Source organism: Octopus bimaculoides, chromosome 13 (genome assembly GCF_001194135.2).
Source record: "Octopus bimaculoides isolate UCB-OBI-ISO-001 chromosome 13, ASM119413v2, whole genome shotgun sequence".
In the NCBI taxonomy this organism is placed as follows: domain Eukaryota; kingdom Metazoa; phylum Mollusca; class Cephalopoda; order Octopoda; family Octopodidae; genus Octopus; species Octopus bimaculoides.
Genome location: NC_068993.1, coordinates 44,952,255 through 44,977,083, shown reverse-complemented (window position 1 = coordinate 44,977,083; position 24,829 = coordinate 44,952,255). Strand labels below are relative to the sequence as shown.

The following is a 24,829-nucleotide window of genomic DNA, read 5'->3' as shown; positions in this document are numbered from 1 at the left end:
ATATAGATATAGATATATATATATGTTTGTGTGCCTGTGTTTGTCCCCCCACCATCGCCTGACAACCAAAGTTGGTGTGTTTACATCCCCGTAACTTAGCTGTTCGGCAAAAGACAACGATAGAATAAGTACTAGGCTTACAAAGAATAAGTCCTGGGATTGATTTGCAGACAGAATGCATAGCTTGAAGATCACGGAGTCTCTCCAAACTAAGCTGCATTGAAAGGTCACAGTTCTGTTACTAAGGACATATAGTTAGAATGTCACAGGAAACGATCACTAGAAAGATTCTTCAAGCCAAGTCAACCCAGAGGAGACCTAGCAGTAGACCAAAAGCAAGACATTTGGATAACATCCTTAGTCTCGGTTGGTCAGCTTGGGAATCCATCTGGAAAAAGGTTGCTTCTGATAGGGCTCTACAGAGGAAATACCAGTGGAAACTACTCCAATGACCCTCCCAGAAATAGTGGGTGGCAAAAATGAATGAATGGATGGAAATATATGTTGCATGTCTGTGTAAAGTGCGTAAAGAAATGCCAAGCTCTAAATGTGGAGGGAACCTGTGGAAGGGGTAGACCAAGAAGACGTGGGATGAAGTGGTGAGAAAGAATCTTCTGACATTGGGTTGCTTCACTGAAGAAATGACAAGGGCATTTTATTCTTAAGACTACATTATTTAAAGAGTCCCCTTCTTTTTTTTGTACTTTGGCTCTGTTCAGAGGGGAATTTAGCTGCTTTTTCAAGCTAGTATAGAAATCAAACAAGCTTTTTTTACAATGGTACATCTAACAACTTGATGAAATTTGTAGCAGTATTGGCCATAAAATTTACTATCAGAGAAAAAATCTCAGACATTTTGTAGATTTTTGTCTGTATTTTCTAGAAAAATCCTCATGTCTTAATTAGATCTTGATTAATTATGCATAAGCCAGTTTTGTTGGTATCAGTAGATAAAGCATCAATAAATAACTACACAGTCTGCTTGAAACAAGATTCCATCTTATTATTCAAATCTTATGGTCATAAGAGAAATTTAAAAGACTTCTGTAATAGAAAACTGTTCTCATTCAATGTGTAACAGAAGATAAGACTTAAAACAACAACAAAAACATAAACAGTGCTGCCACACACAACACACACACACACACACACACACACACACGTACAAACAACACTCATGGAAATTCTATATATTTTGAAAATTCTAACATAGTTCGATGGTTTATTAAAAACCATGAAATTATACACATTTATGTATTTATTATGCAAGATTCCTGATGTGAAATCATGTGTTGAAATAGATATTATTATACGTGAGGGTGGTCATATTTTGCCAACTAAACACATGCACTATATATTTTATATTTGGTCTTCACCACAACTTTATTACCTCTGCCTTAGCGAAGATGGAGGTATTGTTTGTTTGTCCATGAACAAGATATCTCATGAACTGCTGGATGGATTCGGATGAAACTTTCAGGGATGTTTGGCCTTATGATTGGCACGAACTGATTAGCTTTTGGAATTGATCCAGTACCAGACAAGGATTCTGGATTTTTTTTTTTTTTTTGATTTTTTTTTACTTCATTTTTGAGAGCAGTCAGGTTCATTTTTAGTATTCTCATTTGTGAAAGCAGTCAAGTTTATTTCAGATATTCTCACTTTAAGAAAAATCTCTGGTTAATTGCTGAGAGGACGTTGGTGTTGCCTTGGTGGAGGTTTGTGCTCTCTGAGTGTTCTTGTTATTATTACTTTAGTTTCTTAGTCAAAGCTCTTTCGTCAACCATCTTGTGACTGCATCAGTGACTCTATGGTGCACGTGTTTAATTGATGAAATATGACCATCCCCAAGTATAACAAATCAAACCTTGTGCCAGAATTAGAATAATAATACCACCACCACCACTGCTGCTGCCACCACCACCACCATCATCATCATTATCATCAAGGCAGTGAACTGACAGGATCATTACCGTGCTGGCCAAAATGCTTAGCAATATTTCTTCTGGCTTTACAGTTTGAGTTCGAATTCTGCCAAAATTAAGCTTTGCTTTTCATCTTTTCAGGGTCAGTGAAATTAGTAAAATTAGTTCAGCACTGGGATTGATGTAATTGACTAGATCCCTCCCCCAAAATTTCAGGCCTTATGTCTATAGTAGAAAGGATTATTATTTACTGCTTTCATCTTTTTTTAGAGATTTTCTAACTAACTAATTTGATTATTGTTATTATGACAATTATCAAAGCAGTAACCTGGCAGAATTGTTAACAAGTTGGACAAAATGCTTGGCAACATTTCACCTGGCATTTCATATTCTAAGTTCAAATGCTGCAAGGTCAACTTTACATTTCATCCTTTTGGGGTTGATGTAACTGACTTCCCTTCCCCTCAAAATTGCTGGACTTGTGCCAAAATTAGAAAGAATTATTATCATTATGAAGTAAAAAAAGAAAGAAAAATTTTCCTTAATATCAACACTTTTGTTGCCACATTTCTGTTGAAGTACAATACTGTTGCTTCGATTAATTTTGAAAATAATGAAAAATTTATTGAAATCACTTTATCAGTATTAAATGGGTGTTTGGAACATGATTTAAAATGAAATTTTGACAGGAGGTTTTAATTTAGATTGCTTTAAACAGGGAATTCATATCATAGAATTAAGAGTCGGCTCAGGCAGGGTGGTGTCAAAAGTGTTAAGCCAAAGATTCAATATGTTAAACCTTGACCATCAGAGAAGCAGTCCCAAAAGTCATTGTCTTTTGACAGCTTCTGAACAGTAATTTCTATTTCTTCTTAATGTTTCTCACATTAAATAATTGTTGTATTGCCATTGTCAGCATCAGCATCATTATCATCATTTAACGTCTGTTTTCCATACTGGCATGGGTTGAACAGCTTGACAGGAGCTGGTAAGCCAGAGGACTGCACCAAACTCCACTGTCTGTTTTGGTGTGGTTTTTACGACTGGATGCCCTTCCTAACGCCAACCACATTACATTCTATAAACAATAATTAGTGAAGGCATGTGTCACAGTGGTTTGGGTGTTGCACTAACAATCGCAAGATCATGGTTTCAATTTCTGGAGTGAAACATTTTATTTCACATTGCTTCAGTTCACTCAGCAGTAAATGAATAACCCTGTGATGGACTGGCATCCCATTTCGAAGAAGTGCTGTGATCTTGGCCACCATGTAAACCAAGTAATCGGCTGGCCTTTATAAATCCTAGGACTCCAGGGGTTACAGTTACTTATTTTACTTTTTAAGCAATGATTAGTCATTCATTCATGTAATCACCCTCTTACATCATGTTACCCTTTATGACAGTCATCCAAGTCATTGTGAGAGACTCTAGGCAGTAGATCAACCTGCAAGAAATAGCAACCAAATCTCCTTTAAATCACATCCTATCATCTTACACAAGGAATCGATTCATTAAATCATGTAAGCTTAAATATGTCTAAAAAAACAAGACACTAACAGCTGAAATGTCTTTGATTATAAGTCTGCTCAATCACAGTTAACCTGGGGCTAAACAGCAACATGACAACAATAAATCTTTTAGACATAGCACTCACAACACTCTAAGGAAACAGCTGGAAGTTACTGTTTTGCGTTCCTGGTAAATGTTGATTGACCACAGTTTATGTTTTGTTCCTGACTTCAATTTTCTACTTGAGCTACTTCAGATTTCAAAAGATCAATAAACTGTAAATAAGCTAGAGCTACATCATCATCATCTTCATCATTAAGGTCCACTTTTCCAAACTACTGTGGATCACCTGGAATTTGTTGAGGCAGGTTTTCTACTGCTGGATGCCCCTCCTGTTGCCAAACCCTCACCTACTTCCAGGCAAGATATTTCCCTCTAGTCAGACATTGCTTATCATGGAAAACTGTAAACAAACAACATTGCTTGTATGACACTGATGCTTGTTTTTGCAACCATCTCATGATGTCCAGACGGATGCATACATGCAAGCACACTCTTCCAATTTCTGTTAAGCTAATCCGCTCACAAGGCTTTGGTCGGCTTGGAGCTACTGTAGAAGACACTTGCTCAAGTGTCACACAGTAGGATTGGATTTAAGACAACATGGTCAGGAAGCAAGCTTCTTAATCACACAGCCATGCCTATGTGACAAACAAGCATTATATTAACTTGTAATACTTGGCTCACATCCTTCCGTATGAAAAAAACTATGAGAGGCTGGTTTCCTATCCTAAGAGTGCAAACTGTTAATGGAGAAAAGGCTGGGATAAATACCAGTACACACTTTCTTTAATATACACAGCATTTCAAAGAAGCTGATAATCAACCCAAGTCTGTGGCATTTGGAAAAACAAAAGTTGAATAAAACCTATTGAGTGAGAAATATTAAATGTTAACTTATGTGAGAGCCAGTAGCACATATAGATACAAGTGAGTTGAAAGAACAGAAGAGTTACTGAAAATATTAGAATATATGTGGAGCTGATAGACATTCAGCTTGTCTTGGCAACAGTATCCTTTGGTGCTGGAAGCATACATACACACATGCATGCGGAAATACATAGATAGAATGAGAAAGAAGGAGAGGATGGAGGGAAGGAGAGAGACTGAGAGAATGAAAGAGAGAGGGAAAAGAAGGAGGGAGAGAATGAGAGAAATATTGGTTTCAGATTTTGGCACAAGGCCAGCAATTTCAGGAGAGGGGCTAAGTTGGTTACATAAACCCCAGGGCTCATCTGTGACTTATTTTATTGACCTCAAAAGGATGATGAAAAGCAGAATTTGAAATCAAAATAATGACATACGAAATGTCATTAACCCTTTAGTGTTTAAACCGGCTATATCCGGCCCAAATATTCTACTCATTTTATGCTCAAACTGGCCAGAACCAGTATTTCACACCTACTCTGCAATGTCATTCTAAAAATAAGCAATTACATCTTTCAACTCTTAAAGCTACAAGATAATACCAGATTAATTTTTAAAAATGTAAACGAATAAGGATGACTTTTGACATATTAATTTGAACGCAAAAGGGTTAAGCATTTCGCCCAGCATGCTGATTCTACCAGTTCATTGCCTGGTAGAATCAGGCAATCAGTAATGCCAAATATTTAGTACCGAGATGGCTGTGCCAAGACACCATCTCATATCTGACAGGAATGGCAAAATATGGCTTGGTTGAATATCAGACCCATGGAAAAACAGGCACGTTGAAATGCTCCCACTCTAAAATATACAATATACAAACCATCGTTACTACACCAAGAATACCTTCACTCAGCCCACTTGCATCCCATTCGTGTATATTGAGTGGATATAAAGAAATGAATGAATGAAGATTACACAGTAATAGCCATTACTTAAAACTGGCAGAGAAGACATTTATTGTCAGAATAATTCTTCAAAGACATTACCATTCACTGCCATAATAGTAATAATAACCATATATTTCTATTCATTTAACATGAAAAAAAAAACAAACAAACAAAGAATGAATGCAATAACAAGAGGTTATAGAGAGATAAAAGAATTGAAACAAATAATTAATTACACAAGAATTTTAAAATAAAACACATACACACAAAACAAAGCAAAGAACAAACAAATGATTAATCCCACTTGAAACAATTCATTGCTTGTTTTTCATGTTCTTCAGAATTTTTTTTATTGCTTTATCATTTTCTTTTCTTTTCTTTTCTTTCCAACTTTTTACTTTCGTCAATTGTAATTGTGAAAATTTTCAGAAAAAAAAAAATGCAACTGTCAATAAACTAAAACTCTAAAAACCAAAACCTTAATTCCAGTTGAATAGCATTCTATTTGAATAGAGAGAGCAATACTTCAAAACTAAATTCAAGATGTAATGGCTTGCCAACAGACAAGGAGACTGAATGGAAAATTCTTGACTGTCTTAAGTATATTACCTATTTTACAATAAAGCTTTCTTAGATGTAGTTGTTACTACTACTACTACTACTACTACTACTACTACTACCACCACTACCATCATCATTATGTTTACTATAAAGTGTTGAGTTGGTAGAATTGTTAGCAGGTCACACACAATGCTTAACAATATTTTGTCTGTCTTTATGTTCTGAGTTCAAATTCCACCTAGATCAACTTTGCCTTTCATGCTTTAGGGGTTGATAGAATAAGTACCAGTTGAGTATTAGGGTCAATGTAATCAACTTAGCCCCTTCCATCAAAATCGCCAGCCCTATGCCAAAATTTGAAACCATTATTAATATCATTATTACCATCATCATCACGATTACTTTCATTATAAAGGTGTCGAGCTGGTAGAATCATTAGCATGCCACACAAAATGCTTAGTAAACGAGGATTAAATAGTAAAGTAAATGACATATGGTTTGGTTCCCAGTTACTTTATCATTATGTTATTTTTCACTCTCACTTTACAAAACATTCATTTATCTGTTGTATGCATTTATTTATATTGCAGCTGGTGAACAATAACTTTGATGGTTACAGGTCGCCAACTGGCCAGTCACTGCTTCACAGTATATCTGGTAACACCAAGAGTAACAAAAAGTTGTTTGATGCGGAAGATTAAATACCACACAGGATACTTTGTATTTGAAAAGACCATTCTATCTGTTTACCTTCACTTTTTATTTTTAGTTCCTTTGCTGGGCTTCACATTATTCTGTGATATTCTTTTACTTGTTTCAGTCATTTGACTATGGCCATGCTGGAGCACTGCCTTAAAGGGCTTTAGTCAAAGAAATCAACCCCAGGACTTATTCTTTGTGAGCCTAGCACTTGTTCTATCGGTCGGTTTAGCCGAACTGCTAAGTTACAGGAACATAAACACATCGGCATCAGTTGTCAAGTGATGGCAGGAAGACAAACACAGATATGCAAACACACAAATATATACATATATATATATATATATACATATATACAATGGGCTTCTTTCAGTTTCTGTCTACCAAATCCACTCACAAGGCTTTGATTGGCCCAAGGCTATAGCAGAAGACACTTACTCAAGGTGCCATGCAGTGGAACTGAACCCAAAACCATGTGGTTGGGAAACAAGCTTTTTATCACACAGCCACACACACACACACACACACACACATGACTGGCTTTCAAATCTACCAAATCCCATTCATAAGGCAACTGGTCAATCAGATGTGACAGAAGACACTTGTTTTTGGTGCCCCACATTGAAATTGAACCTACAACCAAGCAGTTGTAAAGTGAACTATCATTAATCTTATAGCATTTTGTATATCTTACTTAACATGGATATATTGCAGAAATCCACACAACTGGTATTTGTCACAAGAAAACATCATGTAGAGCAGTTTTATGACTATCTACAGAATATAACCACATTAAGTAAGATATGCAAAATGCTATTTTGAACTAACACTGCTTTGGCTGCTCATAACAAATTATTAATTTTCTGTTCATATACATGCATTTCTTTTATGCATGTTTCATTAAATACATGACTGTGTTCAAGTTTTATCTTTTTTATATTTTCTTGCTAGTTTGGTTGGTTGTTTGTTTTCTTACAGTTGCTTAGGAACAGTAGAATTCCTAAATCCATATTCAATGTTTCTAGATCTTCATGATCTCATTATGAAGAATTGAGTTGATGCTTGCTTTATTGAAAATTAAGTCTACAACGAAGACAGTCAGTATGAAAGTAACAACACAAAGGCCAAATATATTCAGTCCAATTCTTGATAATAAAACTGTGAAGGTCTAAAAACATTGGATATGGATTTACAAACTCTACTGCTCCAAATCAACTGTTAATAAAAAAAAAATATGAAAAATATAAAGTAAAACAGATAAAACTTGAACATAGTTGTTTATTTAATGAAACATGACTACACTATTAAGTGTATGTCTTCAACCTGGTCGCTGGTATTTTATTCTGTTGCATCAAGTTGTTACAGAAAGCACTGAAAGATTTGCATTTTTACTACATTTAATAAAAATAAAAATAATTTATTATGCTTTGAAATCCATTTTAGATTTGTATTGATGAAACTGATTTAAATATGCAATTAATATTGATTGATTTGCAATCAAATAGTGTGCTGAAATTATGATTTCAAGTTGAAATTTAAGAAAAGAAAATAATTTTTTTAAAATTTTGTTGTTGCAGGCAAATAACTACAGCAATATCAGGCATTGTTTCCATATTTGGAAATGCTTGTGTCAGTAAACAGCCATTTTCCTAGATTGAGTCACAAGACATAAAAATAAATAAAAATCACTCAAGATTAATCATTGATGCATGAAATGAGTTTATAGTTCAGAGTTTCCAATTTAATTTTTATTTTTAATTTTCTCAAGTCATGAGATTCATAAGGTCAGTTATCTGGGTTCTATGGCATATAAGTGACTAAGATCACAACATTCCCTCTGAATGGGAAACTGGACAATTTTAGGAGTCAAGGCCAGCAATTTTGACAGGGTGGACTCTGGCCTTACCAGCTCTGGAAAAACCATCCAGCCCATGCTAGCATAGAAAACAGATGTTGAATGATGATGATGATGATGATGATGACAATGATGAAAGGAGAAGACAAGTTGATTACATGGACCCCAGTACTTGATTGGTACTTTATTTCGTTAAATCCAAATGGATGAAAGACAAAACTGACATTGGGAGTATTTGAACTCAAAATGTTACAGAGTCGGAAGAAATGCTGCTAAGCATTTTGTCTGATATGCTAACAATTTTCTAACAAGGTAGAGGTTAGTGAGATGGATAGATGCAGTTAGAGGTGAAGTACATTCAACAAGTCCAGAGGAGCAGAGATTATTGCTGTGGTGAATATAGAGACATAGGGAAGACAATTTCTATAAGTTAGTGGCTAAAGAGCATTGAATAGGAAATGGATTTGTTTTCTTATTTTTATAAAGCAGCCAAGTCATACAGTGACCAAACCACTAGGCTACTTCATATGACAGTGTGACAAACTTAAGTACTAAACAGTGTGAGGTGAAACTACAGAAGCAATGGACTGGGTACCTAACTGCTAGAGTACTTCAGGTAACATTGCAGCAATATATTGTGTGTTAAGAGCCACCAGACTACTTCAGATGACATTGCAACAGATTGTGTCAAACCACTTACCTCAGATGACAACATCACAAACCTAACCAATGAACTACTTCAGACTGGATACCTAACCCACGTCTCACCTGCTAGGTGGGCTTAGGAGAGAGATACAACAGAGCACTATTCCTACATCTTGAGACAGTGCTGTTGCACACACACACACATACATACAGACATAAACACATGCACACTTATATACACACATGCTAAGAAAGACTATTTTACTAACAGATTGGCATGATGTTGCTCAAAAACACACTCCATTCTCTGACCCACAGTAAAACTTCAACCCTTGGCCCATAAATATTTTGTATCTTTTCTCTGACTTTTTTCTACTACTACTACTACTACTACTACTACTACTACTACTACTACTAAAGTAGCCACTATTCCTTGGATCTGATTGGTCTTGTGCTAACATCATCCAAGCAACCTTGACTCACTTTCGTCTCCTCCTCCTCTTGTCACTCTTTCCACCCACACCAAGATTGCACAAACCAAGAGAATGGGGAAGGAGGGATGGGAAGGAGAAGGAAGAGAAGAGTAATGAGCTGAAAGGAGAGGGAAGAAATAAATGAGAGAAAGAGAAGAAAGAAGAAGAAGAAAAAAAGAAAGAGATGTTGAAAGAAGGAGAAAGGAAGATAATGAAAGGCAAAGAGATGAAGGAAGAAACAGATGAAGACAAGGAAGAGGGAAAATAATATACAGAAGAACTATAAAGAAGTAAATGATAAAGAAAGAAAAGAAGAAAGAAAAACAGTGCCTGCAGTAACAGCCATAAAAACTACAAGAACAAGAAATTCAACAACAATATCCAATAACAACAATGTCCAACAACAACATTTAATAAATCTAAGTGAGATCCAAGTAAATCAAATTGGATTAGAAACCTTCTAAAAATGGATGTTTGCAGTCAAGAGTGAAGTTCTAAGTGAATTAATTTGTAGCAAGTCAACTGTTCAGGAGTGGTACACTCCACTTCTTCAGCTAAAAATTACCATTCTCAGAGAGTTAAAATATCAACCCTCTCTTTGGTGGCTCCTATATTTCATTGTAAAGAAAAAGACAAAAAAAAAAAACAGAAAGGGTGCAGTGGAAATGTATTGGACCCATAATCCAGAGGTCCATAGATCAAAATTACAAGGTGCAGGCATGGCTGTGTGGTAAGAAGTTTGCTTCTTGACCACATGGTGCTGGGTTCAGTCCCACTGCGTGGCAACTTGGCTAGTGTCTTCTAGTATAGCCTCAGGCCAACCAAAGCATTGTGAGTGGATTTAGTAGACGAAAAGTAATCTGTCGTATATATTGGGTCATCCCATAAATAATGTGGCTTTTTTCAGTTGCATGAACTAAAAGTCAGAGGGGGACAGGTTAAACCACGTATCAACTTGTTATAAAAGCAGTTAGTAGTTTTAACTTTGTACTTACTCTTAGTGCAAGTTTTGAAGAGTGCAGTTTAATTTTAACAGTTATTTTCCCAAAGCTATAATGGAAGTAACTAAGGAGTATATCTGGCATATTTTGCTTTATGAGTTCAATAAAAGCAACAACACAACAGAAAGTGCAAGGGATATTAATGCAGTATATGGGGTCAGACAATAAGTGTAAGCCAGTGTCAACGGTGTTTCCAGAAATTCCAAACCAGAAACTACATCCTAGAAGACGAGCCTTGTCCTGTAAGATCTGTAGAGCTCAACTAGGATGTCCTGCAAACTCTGGTGGAACAAAATGCCATTGTAACTGTTGAAGAACTAGCAGAGAAGTTTGGATTTGGTCATTCAACCATTCACTGACACCTGCATACCATCAGGAAAGTCAACAAATTGGATCACTGTGTTCCTCACAAACTTTCCGAGTCTAATTGTAGGCACAGAGTGAATGTGTGCTCTTCTTTGCTGTCACATCTCACGAATGAACCTTTTTTGGACTGAATAGTTACTGGTAATGAGAAATGGGTTCTCTATAAAAATGTCAAGCGCCAAAGACAGTGAGTAGGGAAAGGTGAAAGTACCTCAGGCTAAAGAAGGTCTTCATCCACGTAAGGTGTTATCTGATTAAACAGACATAAACAAAAGCATTCCAGCTTCAACCATCACCTTTTCCATTTTTTTGTGTGTGTTTCTCTAACTACACTATCCAATATTTCCTTCCTTCTTTGGCTGCTATTTCTAGTAAGTCAAATGACTGCATAGAAATTCATTACCAGGTTATTGGTTGATAGCAGAAAAATGACAACCTTTTACTGAACAAGAGGATTTACTTCTTCTAAGTAGACTTGGTAATGTATTTTAAGAGATTAACAATGATTTTTCTGAGATTATTTAAAGCAAAGCAGGCTTACAGAAAAGAATGATTACTTTGTCATTTCTGGATTAATACAGCTAGCAAGTTCACTCGGTGCACATCAGACCAATTAGGGAACTGCTGTGTAGTTGCTTGACGGGCTAAAAATAGCAGTCAAATCACCTTCAGATCAAACCCAACCATCTTACAAAAGAGGAAGGTACATTGGATCATATAATCCAAGATACACTATGTCTGGACGAAAAGAGGAGACAGGCATGCCCAGAAGGTCTTTGATCATAGTTCTACTTGATTAGAGCTGAACTGGATTAAACAACATCAATTAAGTGTTCCAGACTATTGTCTTATTATCCTGAAGTTGATAAACTAATAGTTTTTAATTTAAGCACAAGCAAAGACCTGTTGAGGCAAGCGAAAGCGAAATCGTGATGCCACCTGTGCCCCGTGTCGCCTTCCTGGCACTTGTACCGGTGGCGTGTGTAAAGACATTCGAGCGAGATTGTGCCAGTGCCGCTGGACTGGCTCCTGTGCAGGTGGCACAAAAAATACACCATTGTGGGCGTGGCCATTGCCAGTACCACCTGACTGGCCTTCGTGCCGGTGGCACATAAAAGCACCCACTACACTCTCGGAGTGGTTGGCGTTAAGAAGGGCATCCAGCTGTAGAAACTCTGCCAAATCAGATTTGAACCTGGTGTAGCCATCTGGTTCACCAGTCCTCAGTCAAATCGTCCAACCCATGCTAGCATGGAAAGCGGACGTTAAACGATGATGATGACCAGTAATTTTGAGGGGAGAAAGTCAGTTGATAGCATTGACTGCAGTACAATATCCTACCACTCGGCACATGGCCTAGTGGTAGGATGTTGCACTTATGATTGCAAGATCATGGTTTCAAATCTCGGACTAGGTGGTGTATTATGTTCTTCAGCAAGACACTTCACATTCCATTGCACTAGTCACTGAGCTGTAATAAATAACCTTGCAACGGACCGGCATCCCATTCAAAGGAAGTAATGTGATGTTCATCATTAATACACCATGGAAACCAAGGAACCAGCCTAATCAGTCCCTGGTATTTGTAATAAAGCAAATGAATGAAGTACTTAACTGATACTTTATTTTATTGACCCTGGAAGAATGAAAGATGAAGTTGATTCAGGTAGAATTTGAACTCAAAATACCAATCAAGTACTGGGCGATGATTTATTCAAATATACTCCACAATTAAATTACAGAATTAATTTCTATTATCATTATTATTATTATTATTATTATTATTATTTCAGGTAATGGATTGATTGGCAGAATCGTTGGAGCATCAAACACAATATCTTGTGGTACTTCATCCGACTCTTCTCATTTCAAATCCCACCAAGGTCAACTCAACCTTTCACGCTTCCTGGGATTGATGAAATTAAGAACCAGTCAAGTACTGGGCTTGCTTGATTTAATTGATTCGCTCCCTAGCCCCAAATTTCTAGCTTTGTGCATTTGTTAGAAGAAAACGACAACTACCACCACCACCACCATTACAACTACAACTACTACTAATAATACTACCAAAACCACAATCCACCACTCCTATCACAACTACTGCTACTGCTTCTATAGAGATTGGTGGGTGGCTGAACTATTTTCCTTAATTACCTTTCCTTTCTTTCATGCCTTTAATTTTTTCTTTTCTCCCTATTGTTCTTTCACTCTTTCAAATTTTCTTCTATGCAGCATTATTCTCTTTCATTCATTATATTGTGAGTTTAAAATCCTGCTAAAGTTGACTCATCTGGATTTGATAAAGTAAGTACCAAACAGGTCACAAATCAATGAATCAGCTATCTCTTCTCCCAGGAGATTTGTAGCCTTGTCTCTAAGTTAGAAAGTATTGGGGGGGGGGGGCTTAGAACTTATCAGAGCACATGGACAATGTTCTTTGTGCTTGAATTTTGTAAATGTGTGGAAGAGAGAACTCAATCCCAAGCAATGTTTAAATGTTTATTTGAAGCTAAAACTCCTTTTGCTGTAACTCAGAGTTTGACATTCTAAAATATTAATCTGACATGAAACTTTGAATGCCAACAAAAATCGACTTCAACTTCAAATATGTGCACACATGCACATGTACACATGTGCGTATATATGTATGCCTTTGTATGTGAGAGAGAGAGAGAGAGAGAAAGCACAGCTAATTCAGCAGAGAATTAGCATTTATATAATGCAGTTTGGGTTTGTACAAGGATAGGGAACCACCAATGAGACAACTACAAAAGTTCTTAACTGAGAGAAAGCCTCTATAACATTTGTTGATCTGGAGAAGGCTTTGACAGGGCATGAAGCTATATAGCAGAGCAATTGTTTCAAAAAATAAGTATAAACGAATGGAGTGTCTTGAGCAAAGAATTTAGCATGTGTGTCAGTATCCATCAGTAGTCAGTTTTCACCCTCACCTCCTTTCATTTATCATAGGAGTTTAAGACTAATTAATTGTTTATGGGAACTCTTGTATACCTATGACCTATTTCTCATAATTGAATCTGACAAGAAGAAAAAAAAAATTACATAAGAAATTCCAAATGTGGAAACAAGGTTGAGAATCAAGAATCTTGAAATGAACCAAGCAAGCATGAAAGAGTTAATCAACAGGAAAGAACACGACTCTACCGCCATCTGGGAAATGGCAATCCTCAGTATGCGAAAAAGAAAACAGTAGAAACTCTCTACTATGTCCCCAGCGTAAACTATTGGTGCACTACAGATGCAGCAGAATTACAGGAAGGCTGAGAGAGAGAGCAAGATTTTGTATGTAGCAAAGGCAAAAGAGTGGTTAGTAAATTAAGCAATTATTTCAGTAATAGAGGTGGGTATTGGAAATACAAAGTAGTGAGAATATATGTGTTCAGAAACCACACTATACTGATACTGTAGTTTGTAATGTTGGGCCATCAACCTTGCACCATAATACAAATGAGTAATAACAGTCACTCAGTCATAATCTATTGTACATGTTTAACATGCTCTACATTACTTTCTTTCGACATCTGGGAAGACGGAGATATATGATCTCTGATGAAATACAAAACTAGCTGATTTGAATCGCATTTCAAGCTACTGAAACGCCTTTGATAGTACCACAGCCACACTAATTTCCTAGCTATCTTTTATCTTTTACTTGTTTCAGTTATTAGACTGCGGCCATGCTGGGGCACCAGCTTAAAAAATTTTAGTCAAATGAATCGACTCCAATACTTAATTTTTTTGCTAAACCTGGTACTTATCTTATCGGTCTCTTTTGTCAAACTGCTAAGTTACGGGGATGTAAACACACCAACACCAGTTGTCAGGCAGTTGTGGTGGGCAAACACATGCACAAAGACAGATAGATACACACACAATGAGCTTCTTCCAGTTTCTGTCTACTAAATTCACTCACAAGGTTTTGGTTGGCCCAGGGCTATAACAGAAGACACTTGCCCAAGGTGCTACACAATGGGACTGAACCTGGAACCATGTGACAAGAAAGCAAGCTTCTTACCACACATACATGCCTGCACTTAAATATATATTAAAAATATATTTAGTAACTATATGAAAATCTCTCTCTCTCTCTCTCCCCCCTCTGTCTCTCTCTGTGCTTATTTTTAAAGCACACCGTTTATTGGCGCTGTTGTTATTTCATAGAAGATAGTTTGATACAACTTTGATCATATTTCAAAGGCAGCTTTATTAAATGAGATTCAGTTTAAATAATATAGCTGTAAAGTTAATCATAGAAGCAGACTTGACAGCAAACACCAAGGTATGTCATTACAGAATTTATTATTAACGCCAATTTTATGTCTGTCTTTAATATAACATTTCTCATTTGAATCTTTTCTTCTTACATAATTTCACCTTATTCTTTTCTCTCTTCCTTCCTTCCTTTCTTACACCTTTTCTTCCTTCAATCCTTTGTCTGCCACTTAATCCAGCCATTCCACTCCCTGTACATGTTATGTGAAATTATTATGTTTCCCAACTATTCTACAAAATAACAGTCGTTTCTATTGATGTTCTGTCATTCTAGAATCATCTAACACGAAAAGGACTAAGACATTTCCCTGGAGTTTTACCCTCATTGTGTCACTATCAAATGTCTCATTGGCAAGACCTAATTAATATAGATCTCGTATCCAACTGCAGAAACACCACCAACACTCAACTTCACCATGACAGTCTGTACAGAATATCCATGACTTCCAAAGATATGTTAAAATTAGGAGACAGCAACCATATAGTAATTCACAGTGGGACATCTTTTATCAACAGATTCATTATACCAGTCTGAATGGGAAAAGGAGTCATCATTCTGAGGCCTTAACTGACTTCATGGTTCAAGATTAGGCCAGCACTATAGCAGGTATGTGAACCTAGTTCTGCTAGTTCCTGGAATAGCTTATAGGGCAAACAGACCTTTATTTTGTTTGCCAGGAAAAATGAGTTGATAGCTTTCAGTGCCTTGGTATTGAAGTTAGCCCATTATGGTTAGATCACTTCAGTATGGTTAGATCACTTCAGTATGGCTAATTCTCTTCTGAATAAACCGTAGCCACAACTACAAGCATTTTCACAACTTCAAAGTCACGCTTATTAAGAAAGATATTCATATTATTATTATCATCATTATTACTATTATTATTATTATTAAGGTAGTAAGTTGACAGAATCATTAGCACGCCAGGCAAAATGGTAAGTGGAATTTCATCTATTTTTCCATTCTGAATTCAAATGTTGCCGAGGTCAACTTTGCCTTTCATCTTTTCGGGGTTGATAAAATAGTACCAGTGGAGTACTGGAATCGCTATGTTCTGAGTTCAAATTCCGCCAAAGTCAACTTTGCTTTTCATCCTTCTGGGGTTGATAAATTAAGTACAAGTGAAATACTGGGGTCGATGTAATCAACTAATCATCCTCCCCCAAAATTTCAGGCCTTCTGCCTTTAGTAAAAAAGATTATTATTATTATTATTATTATTGTTGTTGTTGTTGTTGTTGTTGTTATTATTACTACTACTAAAGATACTGCCAACCTAGATTTCATCATCTGTCCCTTTAGTTAACAATAAATACCAGTAATTACTAGGTTTGCACTCTCTCCTCAACTAAAATTGCCATGTGCTTCATAAAACAAGCCAACAAGCAAGCAAAATCAATATTTCAAATATCTGTATAAAAGAAACAGCAACTACCACAACAACAACAAGCTAACAACTTAATAATGTAACTTATTAGTTAGACTGCGTGCCGAAGTGATCAATACTGTACCTATTGCTTACTAAACTTCTAAATATTATAACTGTGTTTTTTTTTGTCTGCTGTCTATTGAAGACAACAGTATGGTTCACGCATACACTCACAAACACGCTCACAGCAAAGGCATGCAAAGCACACACACACACACACACACACACACACACACACATACATACACACATACATACATACATACATACATACATATGCCTTACATAATTTTCAGAAGTGGCTCAGAGGACTGTATGTAATTATGTAGCTTATATTCAAAAAGACGTTGACCAGGACTCATTAATGGCTAATGAGGTAGTATGCTTACTAGATGACTGCTTGCGAACACATGACAGCAGACAGACACGAAATACACATGCACAAACAACAACAAAATCGCCACCATTGCCACCACCACCATAATCTCTTCTTCCTTGCTTCCAGAAGATGTAACTACATCTCCTGAAAGCAACCACCGAGTCAGGATAGATAATGCACCTGTCAAAGCCATGCCAGCATGGAAACAGGGAAGCAAAACTAATGATGGTGATGGTGGTGGCCGTGATAATGATGGTGGAAATCCTGGTGTAGCTACTGATGATGGTTAATGGAGATGATGATGATGATGAGTAGGAAGATGGTTGCTGATGCAGGTGGTGGTGATTGTGGTAGTGGTGATGGTTTGGTTAATGGTGGTGGTGGTGATGATGCTGGTGGTAATACGATTATGGTGATGATGATGACTGTGGTAAAGAAGACGATATTGATGATTGTAGCAGTGTTGATGACGATGATGATGGTAGTAATGCTGCTGATGATGATAGTGATAAAAATGGTTGTGATGGTGATGATAGTGGTAGTGATGAAGAATGGTGATGGTGGTATGCATGATGATGATTATGGTTGTGTTAAAGGTAACGATGATGTTTAGCAAGTGATGATGATGATGTAACTATAGACAATTCCGTGATATTTAAGTCCAGTTGAAACTTCCTGCTGCAGCAAAAATTAGTTTGCATACTGTTAATAGACACACATTGCACTAGGCAACATTATGTGCACCTTGCTCACACCTGACATTTTGTTTAATAGCACTTGCCACTGCTGTTTGAAGACAATCTCTTCAATTAACATTGGCTAATATTTCTTCTTTCCATGGAGAATTTTAAGAAAACAAATTGGATTTCATGACTACAAATAGAAAATAAACTCGCTTTAGAGATTCCGATTGAATAATTTTTCTATTTTGCCAATTTTCGAGAAATGATCTTTCAATGCAGGATGTCAAAAGCAGTAAATCAAAACCATTTAATTCCAAGATTTATTTATGCTTAACAACTGGATGAATTTAATAAAAGCATCTAAATATGAAAATTGTTCAAACTGAAGTCCTTCTTGAGCGACACATTTTTCCATTCGAATCAAATCAGAATTACAGATAGTATTTATGGAATTTTGATTTACTGTTGGGTGACTTTTGACCAACCCTGTATATGTCTGTGTGTGTATGTATCAGGCCCGTGCCGTCAGTAACTACTCAGGGTAGGCAGTTGGTGACCTTTATGTAGTAAAACACAGAAAAAATAAGCGAAATATAGGTGCGTGACTAAGTTGAAGGCAGATTTACTTCTGCCTTTATAGCCCGTAAAGAAAATGTAGGAGTGTACACAACGTGTACTACGGCATTACTATGCATGGTTTAAATACTGAAAATGAAAGGCAGGGGCAAATTATCCCTACCTAATCTACAAGAAAATAAAATATTTTGTATTTTATGCATAGTAATCAGAGTAACCTTCATAATTTTATTGAATTAGGTGCATATTTTGCCATAAAAGAAAAATGTTGCTATCAATCTATTTTATTCAAGGTAGGGACTGCCTACCTTGCTGGCATGTCTGTGATATCTGTCACCTTGGTGAATGCCATGAGGCAGGAAAGTATACTAGTCCTTATATATTTAATACTCTATATTTAATACTCAATATTTCATATATTCAATACGACATTCAATACTTCATTTCATTTTACTATTTATATTATATATTCCATATTCTATATACCACATTAATTTGATAAGAATATAAATAAAACATAAAAAACAGACAGAGTTGGAACTCTTTTAAATAATATATTCCTCTATACATGATCATACAAAACACTTTTTTATATTTTTTTATTTTTATTCATATATATATATATATATATATATATATATAGAGAGAGAGAGAGAGAGAGAGAGAGAGAGAGAGGCATGAAATTACAAGTGCCATCTGATTGATGAGAGCTAAATAGTTGATTCAGTTGCTTAAAGTCATGCTAAAACACCAACTAGTCAGTCTGTCTCTGAAACATTTAACCTTGGCTGAAACATTTCTGACGTAATCCTATCTTTTATTCAGCTAAAGTATGTCCAGGATTACATTGTCTAATGTATTCTTCCTACAGTTACCATGCTAGGTATGATTTTAGGGAAATCTGGTTGCTATTTCTGGTTGCTAAGTGATTATATAGATGCTCATGGAAAATAAAGTTAACAGCCATTATGGCAAACATTAGCACAAAGTTTCTTAATTCACACTTGCTCAAATTTGAGTCAGTTAAACCAGATTACAGAAGCTGAAAGATTATTTATAACTTACCCATGTTTCCTTTTTCCGAACGTTGTCCACAAAAATCAGGTGGGTGGCGGTTAAATGTAAAGTACCTTCCGATGACTTGCGGGGGTTGACACGATCCAACCATTTCACATTCTCAACCTTGAAGAAATTTAAAAAAAAGAAGAGAAAGAATAAGAAAACAAGAATGGTGATTGAACTTCATAGAATAAAGGCATGGGATTCAAATTTCACTGCAAAGTGAGATGAGGAATGGGTGAGGAATGAGTGGAAGTTGGTGAAGGAAATAACAATTAATTAGGATCTTTAAGATTTTATTTCTTTCTTTATTATTGTTGTTGTTGTTGACAGAACCATTAGCACATCGGAGAAAATGTTTAGTGGTATTTCTTTCGGCTCTTTACTTTCTGAGTTCAAATTCTGTCAAGGTCAACTTTGTCATTTCATCCTTCCAGGGTCAATAAAATAAGTACCAGTCAAGCACTGAGATCAATGCAATCAACCAGTACAACATCCCTCAAAATTTCAGACTCTGTGCTCATAGCAGAAAGTATTATTGTTATTGTTGTTTTTCGGTAGAAAGTTGTTTGTAGGGTGTGACGTGATGTGACCCTGATAACATTGAAATGAACCTGGATATGAGTTCAATAGAAAAGAATCAATAATAGTTTAGAATTCTCCACTTAACTCGACTTCCTTCACGTCATCACAGCTTCAGTAAGAATTAAAGAAACGACAGAAGAAATCGAAACGAAGAACAACAAAGAAGCTGGCAGGAGATGGTGAAAGTGAAGGTGTCAAGTACGATGTTTAGGAATGGGAATATCACTAATTAACACCACTAATTAACTGAATTAAAGATTTATTTTAGAAGTACAAAAACAAGCAAAAAAAAAAAAAAAAAATTACAAGGCACTGAAATACATTCTGGCTTTGTTTTTCTCACTTTATGTTCGACACATTGATTTTGGTTTAACCCTTTTGATACTAACCTGCCTGAAATTGCCCTTGGTTCTACAATACAAACTCCCTGTTTTAAAGGGATCTAAATTAAAACCTTTCATAAATATTTCATGTTAAACTGATTGGAGTAGAGAGGTTATGTGATTGTTTGATTTGCAAATGGTGACAAAAAGATTTGGACAAACATAACTGATTGGTTAACTAAATGATTAATCAATCAACCAATTAACTGGTTAAATAGTTAACCAATTGTCAATTAACAAACAAAATGGAACCAGCGCATGTTTTTATTACTAATATAATGACTTTTCCGAGATAGAACAAAATATGTTTCAAATACCAGTTTAATCATTCTTTCTACTGTAGGCACAAGGCCTAACATCCGGGAGGAAGAGGATAATCGATTACATCAACCCCAGTGCTTGACTGATACTTATTTTATCAACCCCGAAAGGATGAAGAGCAAAGTCATCCATGGTAGAATTTGAACTCAGAACATAATGACAGACGAAATGCCACTAAGCATTTTATATGGCAGGCTAATGGTTTTGCCAATTTGCCACCTTAAACACTAGTTTAATAATAAAGGTTATTTAACTAATTTTTTTATTATTTCAAAACTGAAATTTTGGAGGGGGAATTTTTCTTTATATATGTGTGTATATATGGATATATATGTGTGTATGTATATATACACACACTATATATAGTTTGACAAAGGCCAGCAGGCTGAAACTTCAAAATCACTGTCAGCCTACCTTCTTGTAAAAGTACAATAAACATGCACTCTACAAAAAGCATTGAGTAATTCTTCAGGTTAATGTTAAATTGCTTTTATTATAAATTCACACACACACACACACACACACATTTATTATAATATATTGATTTTAAATTTCGGCACAAGGCCAGCAATTTCAAGGAAGGGTTAAGTCAATTACATCAACACCAGTATTCAACTGGTATTTATTTTATCAACCCTGAAAGGATGAAAGGTAAAGTCAACCTCAGTGGAATTTGAACTCAGAACATAAAGACAGATGAAATGCTGCTAAACATTTTGCCCAACATGCTAACAACTCTGCCAGCTCACCACCTTATGTATTATTATATATTACTACATGAATGTATTATTATATATTATTACATGAATGTATTATTATATATTACTACATGAGTGTAAACTTTAAAAACACAAAATCAAAATCACATCTCTGATGTGACTTAAGAAAGAAATACTTAAAATATTCATCTTCATAAAGTAAAACAGACTGACAGACAGACAGACAGACAGACAGACAGACAGACAGACAGACAGACAGACAGATAGACAGATAGGTATGACAGGCTTCTTTCAGTTTCTGTCTGTCAAATCCACTCACAAGGCTTTGGATGACCTGAGGCTATAGTAAAAGACACTTGCCCAAGGTGCCACTCAGTGGAAGTAAACCTGGAACTACAGGTTGGAAAGAAAAGTTCTTACCACAGAGCTATGCCTGCTAACAACTCTATTCACCAACAAGAAGGACTTGCCTAAAGTTCTTGATTCTGTTGCATTAAAAAAATGAGCAATAAGTCACCCTCTTGTTGGGCTGCCAGTCTGTTGTGGCTAACCTCCCCAAAAGATTTGGCAATTATTCCACATCAACAAATCACATACAAACAATCTGTCTTGCACAGAGGTGTAATAAAGCACTCAGAATAGATTGAATTTGATTATTTTCCAGCTTGTAAAGTCCAATATTTCCTCAAACACTTTGCTTCTTCTGCAAGAAACTGTTTCAATCATTCTCACTTAAAAAAAAAAAAAAACTATACGTTTTAATTAAAATATACTATTAACATTTCTAAACTTTGAATAAAATTTCAATAAAAAAAAAAAATTTTTTTTCAAATAAATAAATAAATGGCTGATATGATGAATACATTGAAATATAATTAAACATTTAACTGATATTTCATATTAAAATGACATAATTTGATCTCTTGCAATTAATTAATTAACAGAAACCACTGACATTAGTAGCAGAAGCTATGTACATTAGCAAGTTACATTCATTTCTTTATCAAAATATAATTTTGCATGAATCCTCACCTCACATTGCAATATTTAATTGCAGGAATTAAGCAAAAGGCTGCTCTCATATTCATTGTATAAAGCAATAATAATCATATTGATTACTAGTTTTCTTTTTTTCTATAGCAATTTTTTAAAATTTCCAGTTCTAATTCTATAGTTGGGTATTTTCCATAACCTTGCTTCAATCACATCTTGGGAATGAAATTTGATTTATGGAAATTATGTAAAAGTCTTTTCTATATATATATATCATCATCATCATCATTTAACATCTGTTTTCCATGTATGTATGTATATGCATATACATATATATGTGCATATACACACCAAATCTTCATTCAAAGCCCCTTTTTCCATGCTGGCATATGCTAGATGGTTTGACAGGAAACAACAAGCAAGAGGATTGTGCTGAGCTCCAATGTCTGTTATGGCATGGTTCATACACCAAGATGCCCTTCCTAATGCCAGCCACTTTACAGAGTGATCTGGGTGCTTTTCATTCGGCACCAGCACTAGTAAAACAAGACCCCTAAACTGAATGGAATATTGACGAATGTAAAAGTATGATGGAGGTGCATACAGGAACAGGTATGTATTCACCTCTTCAGGTATCTTGTTGAAGAGGTGAAAACATGGCTTCCGCATTCATGTATATATGTGTGTGTGTGTGTGTGTGTGTGTGTGCGCGCGCGCATGCACACACACACACATAAACACACATCTCAGCATGAGTTGATATAGTTACAGTGGAATTTGGAGACTAAAGCTGTATAGAAACTCATCATGAGTTCATACATATGTGTATGTATGAACTCATCTTTCAGTAACGTTAATCAACAAGATATGTAAACACTGGCAAGAAAACTGGTAAACCGGTGCTCCAAACAGAAATGCCCTGACATATTTACTTTGTCGAATTAGTACGTATGCACCCTTATTACTCTCAGCATAGTAAATGTTTGGATTTTAAATTGAAACACAGATGTGGCTGTGTGGTATGAAGTTTGCTTCCCAACCACATGGTCCAGGGTTCAGTCCTACTGCGTGACACCTAGGGCAAGTGTCTTCTGCTGTAGTCTTGAGCTGGCCAAAGCTTTGTGAGTGGATCTGATAGATGGAAACTGAAAGAAGCCTATCGTGTGTGTATTTTTGTGTACGTCTTCACCTTACACTATTGTTTGACAACCAGTGTTGGTGTGTTTACATCCCCATACCTTAGTGGTTCAGCAAAAGAACCCAACAGAATAAGTACCAGGCTTTACAGAAAAAATAATAAGTATTGGGGTCAATTCATTCAACTAAAATTCTTCAAGGCAATGCTCCACCATGGCCACTGTCTAAAGACTAAAACAAGTAAAAGACAAAAGATACTGCCTTTTTGCTTTTAGCTTCCAGATAAGCGCAGCTGATTCTTTACATCTGCATATAGCTTTCAACACATTCCACATATCTCTTTCCTTCCACAGGAAGTTATACTAGAATATGACCTTCTCTCATTGGCTGCTCAAGGTTTATGGAGGGGTCTGAACACTGCCACTACTTCCTAATGAACTACTTATTGATTATATCATCATTATTTTAATGTCCACTTTGCCATGCTTGCATGGGTTAGACGAAATTCGTTGAGGTAGATTTCCTATGGCTGGATACCGGATACCAGCCATCATCGGTCTTCAAGAAAGGTAATATATTTCCCTTGTCGGACATGATTTCATGGAAGACTGGAAAAGAAGGACACCACTTGTGTGCTGGTGATGCTTGTTTACAATTACCATGTGATAACACACACACACATACATAAATATCCAGACCATGCTAATATAGGAAAAAACAGATATTAACCTAATCATATGTGTGTGCATGTTGTGTGTGTGTGTGTGAACTTGAGCGTAGTATTCTCTAGCATTTAAACTGGCCATATCTGACCTAAATATTCAACATGCTTTATGTTCAAACTGACCCAAATTTGGCCTATCACATCTACCATACAATATCATTCTGAAAATATACAATCACATCATTGAAATCTAGAAACAGTGAGATAATAATGCATGATTAATTTAAACCAATTTGAATAAATAAACATTATGCTTGACAGGATAACCTGACTGCTAAAGGATTAAAGCCAGGTAGACAGAGCTGACAACACTTTCGATTGACTACTCTACCTAACATGCTGTTTACTCATCCAGTCAGAATTCTTACAGCTTTCATTCCCCCACCATCCCAAAAAGGAAAAAAATCCAAAAATATATATAAAATGTAAAAAAAAAAAAACACGACTAATATAAACACTTTCTTTTAATAAATTAAAATAAAAGATTGAAAATAAAATAAAAGATTTAAATAAGATTGAACACTCGCAGTACATGTTCATAATATTACAGTGTAAGATAAAGGTTGAATGACTCAGAAGAAAAACAGTTTTAAAACAACCAATTTTATTTGAAATTGTAGTTAACAGACTCAAA

The 24,829-nt window shown here is 35.8% G+C and overlaps 1 protein-coding gene across 3 annotated transcripts in view; it reads right to left on the bottom strand.

The window, feature by feature from the left end:
- LOC106880692 (myotubularin-related protein 8) overlaps window positions 1-24,829 on the bottom strand; it is a 223,581-nt gene that overhangs the window by 71,818 nt on the left and 126,934 nt on the right. For all 3 annotated transcript variants that reach the window (XM_014930780.2, XM_014930764.2, XM_014930771.2), the window contains exon 2: window positions 19,340-19,456. In XM_014930780.2, coding sequence (XP_014786266.1) covers window positions 19,340-19,456 — 117 coding nt within the window. The remainder of the gene's footprint in view (window positions 1-19,339; window positions 19,457-24,829) is intronic.